This window comes from Colletotrichum higginsianum, chromosome 3 (assembly GCF_001672515.1).
Source record: "Colletotrichum higginsianum IMI 349063 chromosome 3, whole genome shotgun sequence".
Classification (NCBI taxonomy): Eukaryota; Fungi; Ascomycota; class Sordariomycetes; order Glomerellales; family Glomerellaceae; genus Colletotrichum; species Colletotrichum higginsianum.
In genome coordinates this window covers 2948288-2974066 of record NC_030956.1, presented here as the reverse complement: position 1 = coordinate 2974066, position 25779 = coordinate 2948288, and the positions used below count along the sequence as shown (strand labels likewise).

General features: G+C 55.3%; 5 protein-coding genes across 5 annotated transcripts; 1 reads left to right on the top strand and 4 right to left on the bottom strand.

The window, feature by feature from the left end:
* Positions 1-261: 261 nt before the first annotated feature.
* Positions 262-4616, bottom strand: CH63R_04438 (Glucose-methanol-choline oxidoreductase; the record flags this gene model as incomplete). The annotated part of the gene is made up of 5 exons (XM_018299413.1): positions 262-2500; positions 2553-3080; positions 3138-3696; positions 3759-3875; positions 3944-4616. The coding sequence occupies 5 exons, from the start codon at positions 4614-4616 to the stop codon at positions 262-264; spliced, it is 4116 nt and encodes a 1371-aa protein (XP_018160659.1).
* Positions 4617-9668: 5052 nt separating this feature from the next.
* On the bottom strand, positions 9669-11169 carry CH63R_04437 (Glutamate dehydrogenase; the record flags this gene model as incomplete). Its single annotated transcript, XM_018299412.1, has 3 exons — positions 9669-10705; positions 10776-11051; positions 11124-11169. The coding sequence occupies 3 exons, from the start codon at positions 11167-11169 to the stop codon at positions 9669-9671; spliced, it is 1359 nt and encodes a 452-aa protein (XP_018160658.1).
* A 3513-nt stretch (positions 11170-14682) lies between these two features.
* On the bottom strand, positions 14683-18103 carry CH63R_04436 (DNA polymerase; the record flags this gene model as incomplete). Its single annotated transcript, XM_018299411.1, has 3 exons — positions 14683-15424; positions 15482-17295; positions 17348-18103. 3 exons carry the CDS (start codon positions 18101-18103, stop codon positions 14683-14685), a joined length of 3312 nt encoding a protein of 1103 aa, XP_018160657.1.
* A 1308-nt stretch (positions 18104-19411) lies between these two features.
* CH63R_04435 (Rhomboid-like protein) lies at positions 19412-21233 on the bottom strand (the record flags this gene model as incomplete). Its single annotated transcript, XM_018299410.1, has 3 exons — positions 19412-19462; positions 19513-20465; positions 20519-21233. The coding sequence occupies 3 exons, from the start codon at positions 21231-21233 to the stop codon at positions 19412-19414; spliced, it is 1719 nt and encodes a 572-aa protein (XP_018160656.1).
* Positions 21234-24305: 3072 nt separating this feature from the next.
* CH63R_04434 (uncharacterized protein) lies at positions 24306-25300 on the top strand (the record flags this gene model as incomplete). Its single annotated transcript, XM_018299409.1, has 2 exons — positions 24306-24380; positions 24440-25300. 2 exons carry the CDS (start codon positions 24306-24308, stop codon positions 25298-25300), a joined length of 936 nt encoding a protein of 311 aa, XP_018160655.1.
* Between the last annotated feature and the right edge of the window lie 479 nt (positions 25301-25779).

Genomic DNA, 25779 nt, shown 5'->3' with positions numbered 1-25779 from the left:
GTGGAAGAAGAAAAAGGGAGTGACGAACCCCCTCTTTTCGGCTACTGAGGGAAACCCAGCGTGTATTTCTTTCCTCATGTGCTCCTTGACCCCTCCCCCCCCTAATCCCCTCTTTTTTTTCCCCCGTTACATACCCTTTCTCAAGTGAACCGAGGAAAGGCGCGAGGGTATCGATACAATCAACGTCCGCCTCCTAACGGGAGGAGACGCCTAACAAACAAAGTGTTACTGACAAAGAAGATCCTCAAGACATCCATCTACCTAGTACAGAAGCTCGCCGCTGTCCACCATGCGGGAGAACTTGTCCTCGGGGTCGTCAAAGTGGTAATCCTCCCCGCGGACGACACGGTCAACCTCCTCCCTGACAAAGGGATATACGTCCTTCCACGCGTTACGGCCCATCCAGCAGTCTAGGTGGCCGTACCCGGGGACGACGCGGCGACGATACTGCAGCCCCTTCCGGCCATCTCCGCCGTGGGACCCGAACGTGTCGCACAGGATCTCGTACGTGCGCTCTGTCGCCTCGGGGGTCAGCACGGCGTTGTCGCGCCCGACGAAGAGCATGACGGGGATGCCCCTGAGTCTGCGGATGTTCTCCGTCGTCGTGAGAGGCCGGAAGAGCGGGCCGTTGGTCATAACGTGGCCCTCGAACCCCTGCTTCATGAGGAGGTGCAACTGTGTCATGTTGACGCCACCGAAGAAGCGGTCAATCTGCCTGTGCGTTGCCTCGTTGAGATTGTTGTGGTTCCAGCACCGGCCGAAGACGAGCGTGCAACGATGGCAGCTGGCGTTGTTACAGATCTCCTTCCTCTCCTCCGGGTACAGCCGCAACGCCTCGTTGAGGGCCCGCTGGAGGAAGCTGTCATCCTTGGCCGTGCTGCAGGAGAACCAGTTTCCTAGCACCATCTTGTACATCCTGTCGAGCGGGATCGGGCCCGCCATGACCTTGGCCATGTTGAGGGTCGTCCAGATGGGGTTCATGAAGACCTGGCTGCCAGTGATGCCGTGAACCCAGCTCGAGGGGATGGTGCCGTCGAGGAGGCCGCACGAGAAGGCGACGCTGCCCATGCAGTGGGCGATGCAGTAGACCTTGTTGTCCGGAGAGTTCCCCTCGGCGTACTTCTCACGGATGTACTCTAGGCAGGCCTGCATGTCGAGCCGAGCGTCGTAGGTTGTCCAGTTGTTCTGGGCAACCATCAGCTGGCCGATGCGGTGGACTGCGATGAAGACGCGGTAGCCAGCGCGCGTGAAGTAGTTGACCGCATTATACTTGATCGTGGGCAGCGCGTAGATCTGATGGTCCACGGCGGCACCCGGGATCATGAAGAGGTTCTTGGGCTCGATGCTGGGGTTGGTCGGCTCCCACATGTGCATCCGCGTCTTGACGCCGTCGCGAGCGACGATGACAAACGACGCGGTCGGGGGGGTGTCGTTGACGTAACCGTTGTAGGTGACGCTGGGGTACTGCAGAGGGGTGAAGGGCGCAAGGAAGAGAGACAGCGACTTGCGGGTGAAGTAGGTCAAGAAGCTCGCCGCGCTGTACGCCTTCCTGATGAGACTGCTGCCCGTCGGCGTCATGGTCATGATCTGGGAGACGAAGTCGGCGGGCTGGATGTGCATGATGCCCTTGGCGATGACCCTTCCGAGACGCCACGGTTCTTCGCAATCATCGGTGACATCCAGACTGCGGTTCGGCTCGGAGACGGTGACGTAGAGGGTGCTGGTGGCCTTCCAGAACTGGAACGGGGCCAGCGCGACGGAAGAATCGACAACCTTGTACCCATGGAAGTGATACTTCTCGCCGTTGACGCCTCGCAGATCAAAGTCGTAGGTCATGTTCCGGGTTCCGGGAGCCTTCTGATCGAGAATGAAGAGGTTAAAGTCGCCTCGTTGAACCATGAACGGAGACCCGCGGATGGTGGGACAGACAAAGGTTCCCGTCAACATGGCCGAGTGATCCGGCTCCTTGATCATGGACTTCGTGTTGAAGGCCTGGACGCTAAGGAAGAACCTCGCGCTCTCGCACAGGCTCTTGGCCGTCCGGTAAGCCAGCTCATAGGTGGCGCGCTTGTCGGCAACTAGCCCGTCATCACCGTGGACGAATCCCGACATGACCTCAGTGAAGCCAAAGCCCCCTGCCTTTGACCTGCTGGCGTGATGGATCAGCGACTTTGCCTCGTGGATCTTCTGTGACTCGACGCTGAGCTTTTCCGTGTCTCGGTTGTTCTTTGGTGCGAACTTGGGCTCGCCAAAAAGGTCCAGGATGCCGTTCTTGTTGGGGTGGATCTTGAGGTTCTTCCTGTGGATGTAGGCGTCGACAGAACGCTCAGCGAGGGCCGTGATGGTGGCGAAGGGGTTGACACCGATGGCGCCGGGAATGACGGAGCCATCAGTCACAACCAGACCGGGGTGGGTTTCATCCTCGTCCCCGGCGAATACCTCGCCGACATCGTTCGTCACGCCGGTGGCACCAGTGTCATCTCGAGCCATGCATGCCCCACTAGATATACTCTGTTAGAAAGTGATTTTGGTTGACCAGAATGTGAACTTACCCGATAGGATGAACAGTCACCTGTTGACCTCCCATCAAGGCATGGAATGGGTTGTTGACAAATGTTCCGCCAACAGCTTGGGTGGCCTTGGCCAACAAGTCGTTGAGCTTCCGGACATGATCGCTGCGTCCGACTCCGAGGAACTCGAGAACCGGCTTGTCATCCTTGAGAGTGAGCATCGCCTGACTGCTGTCGTGGGACATGACCAGGTAGACCTGCGTGTTGTCCATTGATCCGCCCTGGCGGTAGGCGCCGAACAAGTGGCTTGAATATCGGGCGAAGGCGGAACGCACTCTCTCATGCAGTGGCTCCCCAGTGGCCTCGATGTTTCCGGGCATCATCTCCAACAGTGTTTGGAGGAATGGTGTCATTGACCGGGGAATCGCGCCCTCCTGGATCACGTACCCATCGAGCGGGTTCTCATGCCCCTCACGATCATCAATGATGGAGTTAATCGTGGGACCGACCGGGTTATACGGACTCGGGAAGGGCGTTCCGATTGCGTTCGCTTCTTCGTCCATGTTGTATCTGGCTCAACTGTTAGCCCCAAGACTGTGTTTCCTACAGAGAGAAGGATGGACCTACCCGAAGCCCAGCATGTCACCGTTGCCACTCATGTTCTCGCCAACGCGTGGGCTCATTGGCAGACCCATCTCCTTGCTACGGAGAAGAATCTCGGTACTGCCGATGGCACCGGCGCCCAGGAAGACACACTCTTTGGCATGAACCCACATCAAGTCGCCATGGAGGTTTGCTTTGAAGTGACCCCTGTTGCGACCATGCCAGGCGAAAAAGATAAGGTAACCGCCGACACTGGGGTCGGCCTTCTTGATGTATCGGACCTCGCTCTCGCAAAACATCTCTGCGCCCCAGTTCCAGGCGTCTGCCAGATATGTCACCAGGGTAGTCGTCTTGGATCCGTCGTTGAGACCAGTGCAGTCCTGGCCGGTCAAAGCTGATGGGGACATCTCCACGCCGGTGCTGTTGGGGCCATTTCGGAATCTGGTCGTTTGGGGCACCATTTTGAACTTGTTCGCAAGGCCAAGAGCAGCTGCTTGTTTCTTGAAGAGCTTAACTTTGGGAAGCTCAGGCCAATCGTCTGGATACTCGGTGGGCTCGAGAACCTCCCTGGCTCTCTGGTAGACTGACGCGGAGCACGTTAGTTTCCTCGAATGGCGCATCATGAGTGTGTAGAGCGATACTCACACTTCTTGAGACTTCCGGGGTCCTCCCTGATGACCTTTGGCCAGATAGGCATGGACAGGGTGGCCTCGTTCGCCTCGAGGAAGACGTTAGCGTTCATCAGACTAGTTCCTCCGAGGCCTGTCACGGGTCAGCAACATGCTTTTCTTTTCTTTTTCGAAAGCTCGAAATGAGTGTAGTGCACTTACCGTTGCCGACAACTGCGTTGAGCCCCTTTCCAAATATTAAGTGATACATGCCCGTCGGGTCACCCCTTTCAATGGTGGTACTTGGAAGCCACCCAGGGGCGAACTCGCCAGAGACGTGGACCTCGTCGAAAGCATCGAGAACTCCGGTGGGGTATTCGCCAGGCCACTTCTCCTGGCCTCGTTCCAGTACACAGACCGACTGGCGCTTCCCGTTCGCATCTTTACAGCGGGCAAGACGGGATGCAGCAACAGCACCGCCGTAGCCCGAGCCGATGACAACACAGTCATAACTGCTGCGCATCAACTCCACGGGCTTTGAGATGCGGGGGTACTGTCTCCGAGCATCATCAGCATATGTGCGGATGTTCGCATAGCCCCTTGACCTGGGACCGTTATCCTCTTCATGGATGCCGAACGTCGGGATTCTATGGGATCTGCTGTATCTGATCCCGTTGGACGGGGTATCCTCTTGATACGAACGGGATGACGACGTGGGAGGGCGTGAGTCTGTCGAGGCAGGCGAGAAGCCGTTCTGTCTGGGAGTTGAGCCATTGTGGCCATTGTGGCCGTTGACATGAGCGCCGTTGTTTTCTGCGTGAAACCCATTGGCCTTATCGACGTTGATGGGCTCAATGCTGTTTATTGGATCAACGGTAGTAGCCATCGGAGCCATCAATGCGGCGCGTCTAGCGCTAGAAACTCTGGATTTGGTTCGTGGCCTGGGTCTAGGAGGTGTGCTGTCACTGTATCGTTCAGAGGCAGGTAGCTCTGTCTGTTGAGAATGAGAATAAAATGCGTAGGGCTTTGGAGCGGGTTATATGATTAGTACGTGGTGGAATATGTTGATCGGGTTTGATTGTCGAGCAACGGACTGGAGACGAGGAGGGCACACCAGAGTCTATATAACGAGATGGAGCAGAGGTGAGGATGTAGATTCATATGTCAAGACGGATGCGGACGACGAGGCTACAATTGAGGCGAAGGGAGAGAAAAGAGCTACAAGAAGATGTAAACATATGGCCCCGGAATACCATGGGGGGTTGAGCAGAGGGAGATGCGCCGTGAGCCTTTTCCTGGTAAGAACTCCCACACTAGTACCAAATGTGCTCTTGTGTAGATACCTAGACGGAGAGTCCACAACAGGCAGGGGAGGAACACCATCTTGGGTGGCCGGGGTGCCAGGGGCATCCTTGCCAGCGGTGCATGGGGGTGCGAGGTACATTGGGTGCGCTACGGATTGCGAACCTCTCCAACTCGGCGAGGAACGGTGCCGCATCCGTTCTCTCAATCAAGTGCGGGCTGATGCGCAAGAGAAGAGATGAACGGTGATCCATGACGGCGGGCAGTGGAGAAAGTCGCAGCAACCGGCATGAGGACCCGCGGTGACTCTCTACCAAACTCGAGGCAGGCCGGTGTTGCGATGGTCTGATGTCAGGCACGACTATATCATGTCTCAAGTCCTAGGCCCAGAACGTGGCATCTGAATTCGTAGAGAATCTCAAACCAATTGCGAAGGTGGCACGCAGTGGCGAGGCTGGCTGGAGCTCATGTTGAGAGTCGGGAGGCTACAAAGGAGCTCAGCTTCGGCACGGGCTGAAATGCTGAAGCCGGCAAGAGGTGGTGGAAATGAAGTTTGGAGTGAGACTCGGAGGGTTCAGCGCCATGTTTCTCGAAGTCTGAGTGGACGGTTGTGTTGGCGCAGGGGATGAGGATGTGCAGAAGGCGTCGTCGTCGAAAATACAAGGTGAGAGAGCAACAGCGGCGTACTGCGAAAAGGGGGCTGAGGGACGGAGGGGAGCCGGCCTGGAACAGCCAAGTATGATCGTGCAGGGGACTATTGTGCAGTACCCGAGCCGATCTGTGTCTATTGGCCGGACCGAGTCTTCCACGATGGGGGGGGAGGAAAAAGGAATCCGCCTCATGTTGGTGTTGTTGGTGCCATAGGTGGGTAGGATTCGGAGCCGGAGCTGAATGCCTGGCTGCGAGCAGTCACGCAGTATGCGAGCGAGTGAAGAGGAGAGGAGAAGAAAAGCCGATGTGGGGTCGCCGTCGAGTGGCTGGTAGCGACATGCATTTGATCTGCCATCGCGCAAATGAACCAATGACAAACCTCGAGGCTCGTTTCCCTTTCGGCCTTAGCCTGGCGGACGTCGATAGTGAGCTTCGGTACGTACTGGTCCAGGTCCGGTGGCTCCACCCCGACGGAGTGGTTGCCCGTTTCGATCCTGGGCGTAGCCCGGCTGGCGTCAAGCAACACTGACTGGCTGGTAAAACGAATGCCAAAAACATCCCTGGCGTGAAGCGAGTAAACGAATCCAGCAAACGGGGGAGAATGCTAACTAACAGACTTAAAATGATCTATATCCTTGATTGACCCCAGGCAGCCACAATCGACACCGGAGCGCCGGTCACGGGAAGTCCACGTATGAACCATGCGACCGAGACAGCCGCAACCGTTGGGGGGTAACAAGGAGCCGCAAAGCACGGCCGCTGTCACCGACTACACTGCACACTCACTACTTAGGTATTGCTGACCGCCAACAACAACAAGAACGGCGAATCTGGTGTAGAGCTGACGACGGCTCAGAGTGGGTCGGTCGACGTTAAAAGTACCTTGACGACGGCTTCCGCGCCAATGCCACATGGCAGCCAACACCTCGGAATTGTCAGGCTGGGCTAGCCCAGTCTTAATCCTTCCGTTGCGCACCAAGATTTCAGGTGACAGGAAGCTACACAATCCCTTGTGCAACTGCACAATGTCGGGCTTGTGCCAATTCCTTGACAAGAGATAGAGTGCAACTTGGGCGGGAACGAGCATCGACGAAACATCCTCCTCATCGGCAAGGCAGAGAGAGAAAGACTTGCATGCAACCCGACCTTGGCCCACGTAAACTTGTATTGTCTCTCCCTGGGTAGCAAAGGCCAAAATCAGTTGTAAAAGTACGGGCAGACAGCGTCGATCATAAAGGCGCAGGTACCTCCTCAGACCATCCTAACAAGGCGGAGTGCAGGCACACAGGTGAGACCTACACGCTAGGCTACTCTTTCTCGGATGGCCGACATGAACCTGTTGGAAGGTTGTCTAATTTGGTGTCCATTGGCGAGAGAAAAACGCGACCGAGCATGCATAGTTACAGGGTTGCCTATGCTGCTACCATCACCGCGCAGGGCTTGTGCCAACATGTGGAATTGGAAAACAGACAGTTGGGGAAGGGGTAAAGAGACGGTGACTTGTCAGCAGAGAACATACCAAGGGAAATCGCATGCGAAGTTGACAAAGTCCGAGGTGTCTTGTACTCAACTGACTGCCTGATCTATTTCCCTTGTCGTCTGACTGTATCCTCATCCATGCGAGGGGCCATGAGAGCCCCCAGTCGAGCGACGTACTATAGTAACCCTGCTGTAATAAGCACCAACGCTGCGGGTCCGCGGCAAGGACCCGTAGTGGATGGAGGAGACTGCACCCACCGTCTGGCGGCCCCGCGGCCTTGCCGAACGAGCGCTATGCGGCTGACAGAGGGCGTAGGAGGTGGTCGTTACGCTACACTGCGCCTTCCGCTACTGCCATGCCGACTCGGCAGCCCCCACCCACCTCTTCTCATCGGTGCCTTCTCGGGACTGCTTCCAATTCCAATCCAGAAATCTCCCCCCCCCTCTCTCTCCCTCTCTCTCTGTGGATGTCCCCTCAAGGCAACCATCAGGCTGAGCTTACATCTGACCTATCGTCTTGCCAATGGCACTCCGCAGCAGCATTAACCCCTGACCAAGCTGCGTATAATCGTCTTGACCATCTCCAACCGTCCCTCTCTATGTTCTGCATCTCCGTCATCATTGGTAAATCACACCGATGCTCCCGGTTAACCGTCAGCGATTGTGCTATGGAGCCAAACGCGCCGGGGTCGTCGGCATCGCCATCGCCATCGACCCAATGTCGTCGTCTTGTCTGCCCACCAGTCAACCTTCCTGTTCCCTGCACATGAATAGGGCTGAAGTGCCCATCTGCTCAGACACACTGACTCGCTACATCAGACAACCACTCCTTCAGGGATCAATCCGAAGGCCCCTGGTCAATAGGTACGCTGCAACCACTTACACCGAGAATGGGGGCCGTTGACTGCCTCGGATGGATGCCATCTGTCCGGTGGCGTCGCGGCAACTTGACAAAACGTAGGCAACGACTCTGCTGAGATTGGCTACGGTCAACCCAATGTACAAAAGGTCCGCAATTTGGCGGTACAATACTTGGTAGGTACTTCTGTTAGAGAGAGTTGAGGGTAGGTTGCGATACATCGTGTCAACCGACGCCTCTCGTTACGTCCCTTAGGAGCGGTGCCAGCCATCTACGAACTCCACCACTCAAAACACGCGATATCAATAGCATGACGTTAAATAAAACATCACCGACCTGTTGTGTCGCCCTGGGTCTATTCCGAGATCGAATCAGCATTATCGTCAATACGTTCTACAGCGCACAACACCTCCCCGGATTCTTCTCTTTCCGGCCGTCGCACAAAGTATCTTTGGACAACACGGAGACCGGTCAACGATAACTGCTGGCCAACTGTACCTCCGTTTGGCCAATGCCAGCTCCGCGCTACGAGGCTGGCGCATGCGTGTTGCAGCACAACTCACGCCTTGTCAGTGTCACCTACGTGAGCCCGAGACAGGGGAATGGGCCCCTGTTAGTCCATCAGACTGGGGCACGAACAACTTCAACTCGTTATTAGGCGCTGCATTTCTGAAGAAACCTTATGATGTGTTCAGTGTTGGGCATAACACTTATACTGTGTTTTTTTTACCGTGTTTTTCTTCATATTGTGTACCTGTGCGACCTTAAGAGGGACCGCCTTGGCAACGTACCTTAAGTCATTAGGCGCTGCACTGTCACATGCAGATCGCGTGGCTGCTTCACGGTTTCCGGCATGCTCTTCGTCGAATCGATTCATTGCTATTTCATCGCTGTACCATGGGTTCATTCGGCCCTTATGGCCTGGCCTGGCCTGTTTGTTTTCGTATGATGCTATGCGGTTTTTGACCATTCCGGGAAAGTGCAGAACTATATCGTGCTGGCTCTGGCTACGAAGGAATCGTCCACTTTGGATTTCTGGGTGATTCCTTTCACCTTTATTGTGGTTCAGTCATGTAGCTAATCAGTGTTCTTGAGCAGCAACTGTTTACAACATACTGGCTGAGTCAACTCACCAATCGAACACACTCGCTCCATTAAGTGATGTAGCGATGAATTGTCTGAACCACTCTGACCTAGTCGACTGCTTTTACATGTACTTGCTTGTTTGACCATGCAGTCGGCCAAATCTGGCAGGATCTTAGGGTCATTTCGTCAGTAACGTCTCTTCATGCCACCGTCCCGGACGCTATTCCTTGGACGGTGGCGCTTCACATAGGATCCGGCTCCTTCACGCCCTTCCTTCGGCATTTGTTGTAAAGGATGAGAGGGGCATAATCGGTAAGTAAGCAGTTGGCTATTCGGAGATGACCAGTCACCACTCAAAACAAACAGCCCAGATGCTTGAAAACAAAATGCTTGGTATTGAATTAACTCAGATATCCCTGCCACCAACGCCAGCTCCAGAATACAATTGGACGTTACACCGAGAAATCCCAAAGTCATCACTACGTCTATCCACCGCCCTTGAGGCGTGGTTGCTGCAACTCGCACTGTCTTTTCCAAGGTCCATCGCGTCCGTTTTGCTGACGGTGACGCTTAGTTCCACCAGTCACCCTGGTCGTGCATGGCGCGCGCAACCTTGACGAAGCCGGCGATGTTGCTGCCAGCGACCAAGCTGGGGAGCTCGCTCTCGCCGCCCTTGACGTATTCCTTCGCGGTGTTGACACCGTTCTCGAAAGCGGCAGTCATGATGTCCTTAAGCTTCTGGTCAACTTCCTCGCGGGACCAGCTCAGACGCTGGCTGTTCTGGGCCATCTCAAGGCCAGAGACGGCAACACCACCGCAGTTGGCGGCCTTGCCGGGGGCGTACCACACGGCCTCGGCGCCCTTCTCCTTGCGGTGGGCCTCGAAAACGTCAATGGCCTCCTGAGTGCAGCCCATGTTGGAGCCTTCAGCGATGGCAATGACGCCGGCGGCGACGAGCGCCTCGGCCTCCTCCTTGGAAACCTCATTCTGGGTGGCGGAAGGCAGGGCGATGTCGACCTTGCCGACGTGGGTCCAGGGGCGGGCACCCTTGATGTACATGAAAGAGCCCTTGTGGTCGAACTCGGTCAAAGACTTGCGCTGAACCTTGAGGTCGGCAATGTTCTCGATCTGCTCGGGGGTGAAGGCAGCGTCGCCCTCGGCGACGAGGCAGCCATGCGAGTCGGACAGGGAGACGACGGTGGCACCAAGCTCAATGCACTTGAGCGCTGCGTACTGCGCGACATTACCGGATCCAGAAATGGCGACCCTCTTGCCGGCGAAGGTGCCCTTGCCGGCGTACTTAAGCATCTGCTCGACGTAGTAGACGACACCGTAGCCGGTAGCCTCCGGGCGGATCAAACTGCCGCCCCAGGTGAGGCCCTTGCCGGTAAGGACGCCTTCGAACTTGTTGCGCTCCTGGCGGTAGGTGCCAAAGAGCCAGCCAATCTCGCGACCGGAGACGCCGATATCACCAGCAGGAACGTCGGTGTCGGCACCGATGTGCTTGCTGAGCTGGCGCATGAAAGCGACGCAGAAGCGACGGATCTCGGCATCGCTCTTGCCCTTGGGGTCGAAGTCGGCACCACCCTTGCCACCGCCCATGTTGACTATTCTCGACGGATCAGCAAAGCGCTTCTTCCACCTCTCGGATCGGAGAGTTTTTGAGGGGCAACTTACGGCCAGTCAGAGCATTCTTGAAGATCTGCTCGAAACCGAGGAACTTGAGAACCGACAGGTTGACGGTGGGGTGGAATCTCAAGCCTCCCTTGTAGGGTCCCAGGGCCGAGTTGAACTGGACTCTGTAGCCGCGGTTGACCTGGAGCTTGCCCTTGTCATCTTCCCAGACGACGCGGAACTGGATGACGCGCTCGGGAATGGAGACGACCTCGAGGGCGGTCTTGTACTCGGGGTACTGGGTGAAGAGGGAGCTGTTCTCGAGGGTGCTGACCAACTCTGTTGTTTCGTCATATTAGTCTCGCTCTCAAGGTTGCGGCATGCCTGTACAGCATCGGCGTGGCGACGTACCGTTGTAGGCCTGCTCGAACTCGGGCTCCACGGGGAGGTTGGACATTTTGGGCGGTTGGTCGAAGTTGGAATGTGGCGTTTCAGAGGAAAGAATTTTGAGCTGGTGTCTCCCGAGAGGTGCGGTCTGAGTTCGTCGCTATTAAGAAAAAGCTGATGAGGATCCAGATGTCTACAGGAATCGAGGACGGAGGGTGCGCCCGCAAGATTATATACGCATCTGGGAGCCCCTCCTCGATCGAATCCAGAGCCAAATCGAATCGAGTAAGAGTTCACAAGTTGCCAACGGCAGAAAGGGTATCTCTCGTCGCCTCACCCTTCCCCCGTCATCCCGGTCATCGACCCTTCCAAGCTTCGGGAGCCCCCTTGAGGGTGATTGCAGATGCAGCGGGGGCCAGGGACTAGCGCGAGGGTGAAGACATGTTCGGCTCGGCCGTGGGGGGGGAAGAGAGGGGGGCGGCGTGCGCGAAGGAGATAGATAGGCCTCCTCCCTCATCTCAATCTCCAAGCTTCTGCGCGTTCATTCGGCGGCAGACCGACAATTTGTCCTGCCCATCACGAAACAGCTCGGGCGAAACCCACGCGGTTGACGTAAAAAAGACTCAACGGGTCTAGGCTGGACAGAGTGCCGGGACCGGGCACGGGCTTCCACGCTACCTACTATCCTACAAGGTCCCTTCATGCAGCGCTCTGATTTGCTCGGCGAGTGTGAATTATTCAGAGTCATCACAAAGGACAATGGGTGCCCAGCCGCACGAGCGTTGCGATCCCGGAGGCGGCGAGCGGCGACCCGAGCTGCCACGCAGTGCACTGGGGCCGCCGCCAGGGATGGCCCTGGTCTATGCCTTTTCAAGGGTCTCCATATTCGGAATCGGGAGGAGGAACCATGCCTGAAGATGAGATGTGCCTCCATAGGCCCCATCGTTAATGGCCGGCGCGCGTATTCCAAGACCAGCCAGAACCTGGGGACGTCATTCAACAGTTGCATGGCTCGCGGCAGTTTTGGGACACTTGCCCCCCCTTTTGAGGTTCCGCTGGCACATGCTTCCGCACGTACGGGTCACTTCTCCCCTCCTCCCCCCCTTGGCGTCGTCCATCACTCGAGGATCAAAGGGGCTACTGTCATTGTAAATCGGGCTTGCATGCCCTGGCGTGCCACTCGAACAAGAGCCGGCAGCAATGACTCCCATGCCTCAGGGAACGAGTGTCTATCGGGAGCCTGCTATTGGCCGCCGCAATCAACACTTAAGATACCTGTGTCTTGATGTCTCACAACGCCAGGAGGAAATGCCGCTGGATCGACGAATCGACGCAGCAGATGGCTGTACGGATTGTCTCCCGAGAGGTGTGCGCTGCTGCACCGCTGCTGCCCATGATGGAGGCGGCGTAATAGTCTCTCGTGCATGGTTGCTCCATAGGAGCCAGCTGAAATGTCAGATAAGGAGGTCTGGGAGAGTAGGGAGACGTGCGACAGGTTGGACACATGTCGATTGATCATGGCAATTCGTAAGTCCGGGCGCGGCTCGATGCGACTGGGCAGCAGACGGGAGGTCAGTGTTGCCGTGACAGGATAGATTGGCAAAGCAGAGCAGCGCCGTTTTTCGGGCGGCCGAGTCGCGCTTCCGCGATCGGAAGTGAAGAGCGGCCGGGGGAGCCTTTTGGGAGTTGGTTGGGTTGGGCGACAAACGACAAGAAAAAAAAGACAAAACGAATCAATGAGTCGATGACGGCCTGCCAGCTGCGCTGAGCTGGAAGTCGAGCGAGAGTGCGACGTAACCCTGACAGAATGCGACGGCAGCCATTCTCCAATGAACCCCGCCGACCTCGCCCCTTCTCCTCCCTCCTCCCCTCCTTTGCCGCCTTCAACTTCCTGCCCCTCACTCGCCTCTGCCGCCCCGAGTCCCGACCATCCCCCGAGCTCGCCCTGTCTGGTCGCGTGTGCATGCGTGTGTGTGTGTGTGTGTGTGTGTGTGTATGTGAGAGGTCGGCCATGTACCGCGAATTTTGGCGCCAGAGGAGGGGTTTACTTCCTCCGGTGGTACTCCGGGGCCATCATCACTTTTGATCTCGCAGCGGTTCCGGTGGACGGCGGGAGGGAGGGTCCGCCAATCTCGGAATTGAGTTGCTTGGCTACTGTGTGCTGGACCGCTAAGACTGTGGCCCCTCTCTCAGGTCTCAAAGCGAAAGTATTACCGAAGCCTCTTAATCGATCCTGTCAAGCCCTCCACGTCCGTCGCAAGAGCTGCGCAACCAACTATGTGCGTAGGTGAGGTGGCCAGCAAGCTAGTTGTCTGTAGTTCTCCAGCAAAAAGCTCTCGGCACGTACGTAATGAGTTCCCGCCGTGAATAATACGAACGCCAGCATTGGCTACCGAGACGCATGTATCATGGCCGCGATGGACCTGCAGTGCCCTGGTTTTAGAGCTCGAGCTCGAGGTTTCGATTCATCTGGGACATTTGACGGACACGTCGGGTTTCATTGACCAACGCCATCCCGCCTTCGCTTTGGAAAGTTAGTTTGTCGACCGTCCTCGCAGTCCCAGTAACACAGTTCAAGACTCCTCGGCCTAACACGGTACAGAGGTAGGAAGGGAGAAGGAGACTGATTGATAACAACTCAAAAAGAGGGGAGTCCCGCGTGGAGAAACGAGGCGGCGGCGGCGGCGGCGGCGGCGGCGGACGACGTGGGTGTTCTGTACAGTAGTAGCCGTACCTGGATAAATAGGTGCGAATAGACTAGAGTGTAGTGGGTCACCCAACGCCGGTCCAACAGCAGCTGGGTACCTACCTAGGTATGCTGTTACCTGTAAGGCAAGACCCTGGGTCCTGGATCTGGGCGGCGGCGGTTGCGAACCGAAGACACTTTGTTTATTCCGCCTCTCCGCCGCCCGGCGGCGCCTCCCCAACCACAGCGATGCTCCCATCAGTCTTTTACTCAATTCACATACACAACCAGAACTCTCGGCCAGAGAAACACATTTCCGATTCCCACAGCGGAACTTGCCCATTAGAGGTGTGTGTGTGTGTGTGTGTGTGTGTGTGTGTGAGGAGACAAAGGCACATACAAACGCGAAATAATGCCGCAGCCTAGGCTTCGTTTCTCCTCTTCTAGTTCCCTTCATATTATGGCCGTTTCATACTACATACACAACAGAACCACTCCCTCCCTAATCTCCCTTCCGGTTCTTCCCGATGAATGGATGATGGTTCTCCGTCCTGAATCTCATGTTACGTGTTTTTCTCCTCTCGAAAACTTCTGGATCCCGTTTCCAGGCCTCGCCTCCCTCCCGAGCTAGTCTCCACGCGTCCCTACGATGTCCATAGAAACTAGTCAACGCCGACAAACGCCTATTCCGAAACCACATGTCTGCTTTGCCACTCCCTCCCTCTCTGCGCAGACCCTCCACACCAACACCAACACTGATGCTGCTGCTGCGGCTGCTGCTGCTGCATCTGCATCTGCAGCGTCTCCTTGGGCCGGCTCATGGGAAAAAGACGAAGCTTATCGTCGTGAAAAAATCGCCCCCTCACCCTGCTGTCCATTGGCTTGGCATCACCATTCTTACCAGATGGCCGCCTGGTCAAAGTCGAACCTCGTCAGCTCCTTCCCTGCATCTTCTAAATCCTTCTTCGCCTTCATGCGCATGTAAAAGATGGGGCAGTCCTTGCTGCTGCAAATCACTTCGCAGTGCATGCTACCCTGGCAACGCTGGCATTGAGTCCAGAGCCGTCCGAACCGCACCTCGAGATCCGACACCTTGTCGAGCGTCTTCTTGTACAGTTCGCCGACCCGAGGCGCGCAATCCGAGCACACAGCCCCTGCGCTCTCCTCCTTGCCTCTGAGCGGTTTCTTGCATCCCATGCACGTCTGCGTCTTCTTTGCAAACTTCATCAGTCCTCCGACCGTCGGCGCCGATACTGCGATCGTCCGCGTGTGTGCTCCCGTCAGAAGCGAGTTCGCTTTCGTCTCGCCCAAGATGGGCTCGAAGATCCTACCCAGGGGCTTCGCAAGCTGGTTGTCGAGGTAATATCTTGTGTCGATCGGCACGTTGTTCTCAAGCACGTAGATGGGGTCCTCCGATTTTTCGTAATTCTTGGAACCCGCTGGGCCCTTGATCATCACATACGCCACTCGATCACCGAGACCCGGTGCCGAGCCAGCGTCGCGCTTCTTCATCCTCTGCGCAAGCTCTACATGGGCTTGCTTCGCGGCGTAGTCATCTTTGGTGAGTGCCTTTGTGATGACTAGCTTCGACATGTCCACCTTGTTCTGCAGCAAGTCTGCGATGGTGTCCTTGACATAGCTATGAAAAAAACGGTCAGTCTACAGCGTTTCCGAAATCGGGACCCGTCAGACATACTCTTGAGCACCCTGTACATCTTGATCGATCAGGATCATGCGAAGCACCTTTTCAATCACAGTTTGCACAAGGAGACAGTTGTCTCGTCGCACCGTCTCGATACCCTTCGTGTCCATCTTGTCGTACTTCTCCGGCTTGGTCCAGTACAGACCGGCGTACCGCTTCTTGTTGATGAGAAGATAAGGGTAGTACACCTTCTCGAACTCCAGCTTGATGGGCTTGACAAACTTGGACGATACGTGGTTCGCGGCTTCTTCGCCAAGCTTCATCGCCTCGGGCAAGTCCTTGGTGCCAAACTTGACCATGACCGAATCAGTGTCGCCGTAGATGACCTGCGCATCGTGGGAGTAGCCGTTGGCAATGCAGTACTTTTTTTCCACCTCCTCCTTGGTCTTCATAATCATCTGTCGACCGAAACTTGTCGTACTACTGGCGATCTCGAGACAGGGCAGTTTGCCAGTTGTTGCACCCGTGAGTCCGTACACCGAGTTTGCACTGATCTTCAAAGCCAATTGTCGACCGTTTAGCACAGCCTTCTTGAAGGGATCCGTTTCCACAGCGAGTTCACGTTTGGCCTGCTTCCTGGCTGACAACAGTTCCTCCAAAATCTGCGCCAGTAGACCTTTGCGTTGTTTGTTAGTCACGAAGGTATCGCCGTTTGGCGTGACAATATAGTCTTCGTCCTTCTTCAACTGGAACTTCTCGATCGCCTTCTTGTTGACCAGAGTTGTGTAGCAGAGGTTGTGGGCCTGCATGATACTGGGATACAGGGAGGCGAAATCAAGGGTTGCAACGGGCACGTCGTAGTATCCTCGAGTCGGCTCAATGACCGTGGCACCTTCGTACTGTTCGTCGCTGCCCTCGGATCTCATGTTGGGGATGACGAGCTTCTGCTCAAGAGCTTTTCGGAAGAGCTGGCTGATGAACTTAACCTGCTGGCCTCGGGACAACAAAAAGTTGAAGGGGATACCAGTGACTCTGGCCATTTCCGTGTAGTTTTCGAGGCAAGACAGCTTGTCCATCAACCGCTGCGGCAGGTAGGCGTCCTTCAGGCAGTATAGCGCAAGACGTCGGCGCGATTCAGGGGTTCCATTGAACAACTCTGTAATCATTGTGTGGTGGACGTCTTCCTTCTGTTCTCCCAAAAATTGCGAACACACGGAGTTGAGCGTGTAACTACGGAGGTGATGGTCGCGCTGAACAAGCTGCAGAAGATCCAGTTGGAGACGTCCGTTGGTGTTTGTGGCTTTGCTGTCGCGGTTACCCATCTGCTTGCTGGAGAAGTTGGTCTCCTTGGCCCTGGAGGGCATGCTTGGGATACGAGACCAGTACTCAAATCCTGAAACCTTGAGGTGTTTGGCTCGGTCAAGAAGATAGGGAAAATCGAAATTGGCAATGTTGTATCCAATAAGGATGTCTGGGTCCACCTTAATGAGGAACTTTTGCCACTCGCTGAGCATCTTCTCCTCCTTTTGGAAGTCCAGAATCTGTGTCGCGACGATGGGACTGGTGGTATCCAGGCAGAACACATTTCGCACAAACGGCTTCTTCTCTCCGTATCTCGTTACAACGTTGGCAATCTGAATAACGGGGTCGTGTGTTGCTTCCGGGAAGATGCCCTTGCGTCCGGCGCACTCGATATCAAAGGACATTATTCTCAGGGGAGCCATCTTGGACCACTCTCCCACTGGCTTGTGAGCAATCAGATCGAGGTAGCTGATTTCGGCTTCGATTTGGCAGTTGGATTGCCGCTGTGGTTGGGGGATGACTTGGTACTTAGTCGCGGGTGCTTCAACCCACGACATGCCGAAGATCTGATCGACGCCAGTTAGCTTCGTTTATCAAAAGCGAGGCCGGAAAACACACCTTGCAATCCACCATGAAACGAAGAACAAATTGAATGTTGTCGAAAGTCATAACGCCACCATCCATGCCCTTCCATAAGCCCTTCCAGTTGGCATTGCCCGACTCGATTGTTGTCCGGACCCTGCTGATGAACTTGGGGTCCATGACCGTGATCTTCAAGTAGGGGCTCTTGACGTTTCCTTGGAAACCATAGATGTTTTCTCTCATTAAAAAGGCAACTGAGTGGATGCATGGCTGGTGCTGCGCCACCTGTGACTCGAGATAGGCTTTGAATGCATTGCAGTCTTCAGGTCGAAATGCCACTGGGGCGGCGACGTAGAGGTAGTGCTTGAAGTCGGTGACGTGCAGCATCACCGAGTGGCCCTTCTCGGTGACACCGAACAGCTTCACCGTAGCGCGCCCGCCATGTAGACTGCCCTCCTCGGCCTCGATTTGCTGGAAGATAAGGTTGTCCCTTGCTGGGTTGAAGTCGACGAGGGGAGGGCGCTCCCATGCCTGGTCTTTCTCGGTATTGTTCTGCTTGCGGTCGGCAATGTCCTGGCTCAATTTCTCGAGGACTTCGGATTCAAAAGCACTCTTAGGTTGACTGGAGCCCGGGAGACCCTTTGAGTTCCTCTGGGGGCCGAAGTGGTGTGCAGGCGAGGATGAGAAGCCTTCAACTTTGCGCTTCTTGAGAGATGACGGCGTCGACGGGATGTTGCGACGGGTGCTTGGTGTTTCACCAAGCACCCGCTTCTGAGGAAGTACTGTAGCCATTGTGGGTGTATGGCGTTGTTTGGGAAGAACAGGATTGAATGAAGGGCATCAACCCGAACTCATAGTAAAGGAAATCGGGGGAGGGTTGTTGGGTTGTTGCTACGATAAGACTTGTGGAAATCAATTAAGGTGGGTGTCGCGACGCGCCACGCCTGGACGTGACGTGGAAGACCCACCCTTAATTGATACAGGCACAAGGCGCGACGTGATGACTCAGCAGTCATGCACGCGACAGAACGTTGTCACACTCACTCCTCTTGGCTTCCCCGGGAGCAGTGGTGGCTCATTCAGACGTCAGGCACCACCACCACCGCCTGTGGCTGCTGTTGGTGAACATATATGGCAGTCTTTCAGCGATAGTTCAATCAGCTTCGTGATGCCGTCCATTGATGGCTTGTGAAGGATGGAATGTCAATGAACGTGATCCCGAAGTGCACAGCATACGAATACTCTGGCGGAACCCCTCTTCATCCACGCTGAAACCTGGCCGATGGATACACTAATACAACAATGATCAACGTATCCTGATGTAATAGAGACAGAGTGAAGGACTCGATAAAGAGAACTGGAATGAATGAGTGACCAGCGCAGTTTATAATCGAACGCGGCTGGCAGAAAAACAAGGTTCTTTTGGTCCTTCAGACATCCATTCTTCAGAGATATCAACGGCGGCCGGTCAAGTCCGCTCAGCTAAGTCATGCAAACAAGAGATCATCTAGGTATCATCATTCAGGTAGATTTTGCAACCAACCCGAAACGTCACTCAAAACTATGAAACACATGATTTGACACGATTGGGCCGGTCTTCAACACTGGTGAAGGGGCGTTTCCGAGACCAACTGACAGGCCCCGACAGTGGTAAGTGGTTCACATTCGCATCGTCAAGAGGACGAGAAAGAGCTCATCTCCCAGACAAGAACGCAGTATTTATTCAATCCAACTAAGATGGGCCGAATTCCGAACACGTAACAGCGTTCAGCCCATTACTCGATTTGCGGGGTAGCCAAGACAGCGCCGCATTAACACGTTGAGAAGAACGTTGCAACGGTTTATTTGTTGCCGAGGATCGCTAGTCGGCCGGTTGCCAACAAATGGAGAACCTGGACCACCCCTTGCTGGTATATGTATGGTCTATGAAGGCTGTTTGTCTCTGTTACGGTAATCGGGTAACCCATCTTTCCCTTAGTAAAACACTCATCGTTAACCGGACGCCGTCGCTGAGCAATGCAAACCATGAAACCCTTTCTGCCAAAGTACGTGACCTAATGCATAGGTTCGGCTGATTCTGTGATGATACTGTCCGTTCCTTTAAGATGAAGTAATTTTAAAATTGTCGAGTTCACACCAGTTGTTGACAGGCTAGTTTCGAGTTAGCAAACGGCCCAAATGCGGTTGGCTGTCTAACTTACAATGCAGCTGAGGTATTTGCACCAGCTGCAAGTGTTGTGGTAGATGTAGAAGTTGTTGAGCAAGACGATGAAGACAATGACGACGGTCAGCAAAAAGCCGGCTCTGACCAACCACCATGCCCACCAGAGCGGCTTCCGACCTTTAAAGAACCCGACCGGGTTCTTCAAGAAGTGAGGCGGGCCCTGGTTAGGGTTAAGCTGCATTGAAGCGTACGACGGGTCTTCGGCTCCCATTTTCCGTCTCAACGAGTTAGGGGAATGCAAGACACAGACGCCAAGCGCCAGGCCCATCAAGAAACCGCCAATATGGGCGAAGTTGTCGAGACCTGGCAGGAGCCCCAGGACGAAGGAAATGACAATGTCCAGCAGGATGAACATCAGATCCTTAACGGGGCTGCGTCGGTCCTTCCAGGAATACAAAAGATCGAGCAGAGTGAGGGCAATAACACCAAACAGCGCACCTGAAGCACCTGTTGATGCCGCCATGACGCCGGCGTAGTTCGCTCCCATGACATTGCCGAAGATACCGGCGCTCACGTAGACCAAGAAGAATCGAATCGAACCGATGGCTATCTCCATCTCTTTCCCTATGGTCATCTGCAGAAGCAGGTTGAAGCCGATATGGATGAGGCCCGCATGCAAGAATATGGGCGTGATGAAGCGGAACCACTGATTAGGCTCCGGCGACTGGTTGATGTCGGTGTACGTAGGCTCGGGCACACCGCCAAAGCCGCACAAATCGCTCAGACCGCACTGATTCGAGGGGTTGGCGGCATCGTTCGAGGTCGAGTTCGGGCAAGGCCAGGTTATGGGCTGACCCAAATCTTGGATGCCCTTGACATTGTGCATGCAGGCGACGTAGCGAGCGCCCATGTTGATCATTACGTACGTCGAAGGTCCGATCATGGGGTTGAAGGAGGGCTTCGTCATGATGGGAGAACCCGTCAGTTGGGCTGTGGCAAGTTAGCATACAAGAGGCGAGTCGTTCTCTTTCGCGGTCGCTTACCATTCTTGACGATTTCAGCTATGAAGACTGCAACCTGGACCAATGTGAAAATGTAGACCACCCACGGAATACCCTTCCTGTCGGCGCCAAACATGCCGAGCTGGCCAAAGCCGACCTTCTTCTTGTCGCGCCGGCTCTTGGACCGTCGGGAACCCTGGGGTGCATCGTACACGTGGTCGTTGTCGTTCATTTCCACGTCCTTGTGCGGCTGCGTTGGCTGCCGGCTCTGCAGGGGAATATCGTCGGCTACGTTCTGTCTGCTGGCATCAGGGGAGATGGAAGATTGACTGTAGTAGGCCGTGTCCTGCTGCGCGTAGGGATTTGGTTGATGCATGTCGTGCGGGTTGTAGGGCGTTTGGCCGTGGCCACCGTAGGCGGTGTCTACCGTGTTCATCGTGTTCATGCGCTGGGGCTCCACGTTCATACTGTTCATGTTATGGGGGCTCTGGGTGTGGCTGTTGTGTCGAAACCCGTCCTGGGTCGAATCTACTGGGTAGACGTGGTCGTCAAAGACGCTCTCAAAGGGAGATACGGTGTTCTGGCGCGGTGGTGGTTGGCTGGCACCGGGCGCGTTTGGTATTGAGCTATAGGGAGGGGCGGGCGTGGAACTGGTGGAAGGGATGTTGTTGTACACCCCCCCGCCGTAGTAGGGAGCAGGCGAAGGAGACGCTGCCGCGGGCGGTTTGTTGACATGGTAGTAGTCGTTGGAGGCCATGATGTGATGGGTATCGGGATGCCAATTGCGAAAAGGAATGAGCGGGTTTAGACCAGGCCGTGGAATGGAAATCTGGGCGACCTTGGTCTTTTTCTCGGGGACGAATTGATTTCGCTCTACAAGCGGCGGCACTGGGCTGAGCTGAGGCAAAGCGAATCGGACTAGTGCGAAATGGAGAATCGCGCAGGTACCAGAAAGGGACAAAACGCGGAGAAATGTGACAGCGGGAGGTTGAAGTGAGGTGTGCGCGTGGGTGGTTGGGCGGTTCGGGGGGCGGTCGTGGGTATTTGTTTAATGAAGCAACAAGCTGAGCCAAATTGTTCAATGGCTGAGCGGGAGGAGTGTGAGTGGGAGTGGGTTTGGCGATGGTGGTCCTAGTGGATGCCAATGAGCGAGGAATCCGTGGGCGCGGTGGGTCGTGGCAGGCAAATTACCTCCGACAGGTATCCGTACCTGGCCAGCTTTTTCTCTGTATTCTGTACGTCCAGGCGGAGTGAGCGGCCTTGTCCGCAGCGTAACGATGTCGTGAGGTAATTGCAGGTCGACCTCGGTGCGGTAGTTGAGGCGAGTTACGAATTAGCGGGTTGGGTGATGCCTGTGCACAGCCTGAGCTACACCACTTCGGATGACCGGGCCAGTGAGAAAAGAGACGGTGGGCAATGGGTGTCGGAGCACAGAAGGTCTGCCCGGTAACAGAGGTTACGATGAGGAATTATAGAAGAAACGAGTGAAGGGAGGACTTGGCTAGTCAAGGTTGTCGTCGTCGTCGGTCGAGGGATAAAGCAGGACACGTTCCAGCGTCCAGTAGGGGGGGAAGGGGGAAAGCGAGGAGTTTATTTCTTTTAAGAAACCCATCTTTCAAACACAAACCTTGCCTGTCTTGTTTCTAAAAGGTGCACACCACGGTGCTTGTTCTCTTGCCCAGGCCGCCAAGTGGGAGCCCAAAGTGACTGGTGGTTGGTAGCCCGTGGCCGGCATGTGTGTGTACGAGTGGACGAATACCTTTGGCAACCTCAAACACTGCCCACCTCACAGACTCGGTGCCTTTGAATGCGTGTGCCAGTGTGGATGTCAATGACGGGAAGTATGTGGGAAGAGCATGCACAACCACCACCAAACGGGAGTCTGAGCAGGGTGCAGTAGGCTTGCAGTAGTCCCGGCTTTGAGGCTGTGTCAGCTTTGCCAGCCCAGCCTCCTCTGCTGACATCGCCTTCCCCGCCGAAACTTGAACGTGAGGAGGGCGACTCGAAAACATTGGATACTACCTGCCTAGGCAGGTTTGAAGTACACCGTACACCAGGAAAGGTAGCGTTGATCACAGCTTCGCTGTGCTGGCGAAGTCGCGAAGCCTTGAGGCCAGAAGGGAGAACCCACACGGTGCTCTCCAGCGTCTCTGTTTGGCTGCAGCGCTTTGTAGCTGACCAACGACTGGCATCCACATCCAACTCTGCATCCCGAGCTGTGCTATGTTTGGAACATGATGACCCACAAGTTTCAGACAGTTGCGTAACCAGCCTGCCGAACCGGCATGGCGCCTTCCTCTACGGAACGCTTGCACCTTACTCACCTGGGATTTTTATCTTTTCTTCTTTTTGTTCTCCCCCGGGGGTTGACAAGGACTCTCGAGCCGCCTCTGCCTTTTCTGTCGGTCGGCGACCCCAACAACTGCGATGAGCAAGTTATCTGCTTTATACGCTAGCCTGTTCTGTATGCCCTACATGCAACCCCTCAGAGGGTAGAGCAATAGTGACTTACACACAATGGAATATCCTCCGGCTTACAGGCGGCGTCGACTACTGCCGATGCATGCAGCGCCTGCAGCCTGCGGACACCATGCTGGCCCCCGACAACTCATTCCGTAGAGCCTCCGGCGAGCCATGACCCTGGACAACGTCGCCGACTCCATAGCGTTACGGGAGCAACACCACCACCAACAGGTGTTCATTCCATTTATCATCCCATCACCTGCTATGCCGCTGTTTAGCAGGGGGCCCGCCTGACGCAGCCTTCAGCCTTAACTCTCCGTCGGCTTTCTCTTGAGCTGGTTTGTAGGACCGCAAGATTCGTGTATGCGGGGTCGGTCCCCAGCAAAGGCCTTGGAGTATCAAATGTCTTATTGATGGATCCTAACGGCATGCCCGACCGGAATGTGGAAGCCATGACAGCGCTTTATTGCATCCCCAAGAACACTTGCTCCACAGGGAGTGTCCATCGCCTCCCAGCCAACCTCCCTTTGGTGAACTTTACCTACTACCTGGCTCATATTTCCAAACTACACCTATACCTGCTCTATGAGATGCACCAGGTAGAGCATGTCAAGGGCGGTACCGAAGTAGACTTCTCGTAAAGCGACAATGTTACCGTCAATGTGCCTCCGATCTGAGAAGCCTTCGTCGACGACACCCAGTCGGAAGTTCTGTTAGGCATCAGATCACACCACACCATGCATGGGCCGCATCCTACCGACGACTGCAGGCCCGGAGCACTGACGACGACAAATGGTGGCTCAGCTGTCAGCCACTCACAACCTGCAAGCCGCTCGTGTTGTGAAGGCAGGGCCACATACACTCCACGAGCGCGACACAAGAAATTATCCGAGCCCGTACAATGACGTATTCTGGACAACACATGCGTCTTTTACTTCTTGTCCATCCTTCCACGAGCTCCTGATATGCATGGAAGACAGCTATGGAGCTGACAACACCTTCCCAGCCTTGACAGGTGCTTTGTAGCATTGCTTGGAGCCCCTGAACAGCCCTACCCAAGATGCCGGAGGCTCGGACTAAAGTCTTCCGTCCGTGCACTGTCAGAGAATCCGGGGTCCTTCCACATGTTCCGCGACAACCTTGAAGACAGTCTTCGTGGCGACCGTTACGTCTTGGGAGCTCCAATCACGTGGTGATAAGATAATAAAAAGACCCCTGACCGAAGCAACCATGACATTTTTTTTTTCTCCTTCGCTTGAAGGAAGCTTTAATTAGCTAAGGGTCGCATGTCAGAGTTTCTTCATCGTGTGACGAAACCACACACAGAAGAACAAACAAACACAATCTACACAGGTCAATTGTCACCATGGGCAAGAAAACCTACGAGGCTGATTCCGACTCCGATATGGAGGACGGTGGCGCCAAGCTCAATGCACCCACGGTTCGCCTGACTCCCCGGGTCCCTCTACCGCCCGCCATTCTAACCCCACCAAAAAGCAGAACGCTGTCGTGAGATCGACTGACGCCATGGACTTAGACGTCCCGCCGACCCCCGCCGAAAAGAAGCAGGCTGCGGCCATCGCACGCGCCGAACGGGCTTTGCGTAGAAAGCAAAGACGAGAGGAGCTTGCGGCACCGGGGGCGTCTCAGATTTCTTCCATGGCCAGCACGCCGAACCCGGATTCCCAGCCAGCGTCGCCCACGACAAACGGTCAGGATAGGAGGTCGAGAAGAAAGAAGACAGAGAGGAAGAGTCCTGTGAAGACCGACAAAATTGAGGAAGTCGTTGGAGACAAGGCTGAAGAGAAGGTCGAAGACGAGATCAAAAAGACGGCCGAAGAGAAAGCCGAACAGACACCGGCGGCAGAAGTGGAGATATCTGGCGAGCCCGCCATCGCGCCCGCTCCGGCGTCTGCGGTGGACGCCGAGCCGCTTCCCTTCGTGATCGAAGTGACGCGCAGCAAGGTCGAACCCGCAAACGCATCCGTGGCTGGTGACAGCACATCGAACGCGCCCAGCTCGGTCAGCGGCGTCGACCCACAGCACCAGGGTCTCAACCGCGCCGCACGGCGAAGGCTGATGCAGATCGAGAACCGGCGCCTAGCGATCAAGAAGGAGCTCGGTCTCGCATCTGACTCTGACGAGCGCCGAGCCGAGGTGGACAGCCTCCTGGCGACGTGGACGGCACAGTTTGACGAAAGGATCGAGGCGCGCGCAGCCAAGAAGGCGGCCAAGAAAGCCGAATCCATAGCAAAGGGTAAGCTTCTCACAGGACGCAACGCCAACGATTACGAGAAGCAGAAGCAGATAAAGAAGCAGAAACAAAAAGAGGCCCTAAGAGCCCGGCAGCAACGCAGCTAGGAGAGAAGCTGGGAGACCTGCGGCTCGACGGTCAGCCGACAACCGGGAGGAGGAAGGCGTCGTGAGGAGTAAGGATGGTCATGTGTGCGTGTACATAAGAGGAGGAAAGGCGGAGGGGAATGGTAAAAATATGCATGTTGGCGTCTAGCGGGTATCATATGGGAGGGGAATGAAAACAAAAAGGAGAGCGTCAAATAGCAAACGGGCATAAGCGTCTGGCAGCCCGTAGTGTAAAACTTTATTATTGGTTCAATGTTGTTTTCCAAAACACTCCGAGCTTGCTTTTTGTTACGTTACATTGCTTGGCTAAACAGTAATGTACAGTATGTCCAGGGGTGATATGGCCACCGAACTAGAGATGCCTTCCAAGCTCAACCTGAACGCCAGGTGTAAATGTGGATTGAGCCGCCACCACCACCAAAATAAAGAACTGACGCCAGCTCCTGGTCCCTATTTCAATAGTCCTACACGTTAATTGA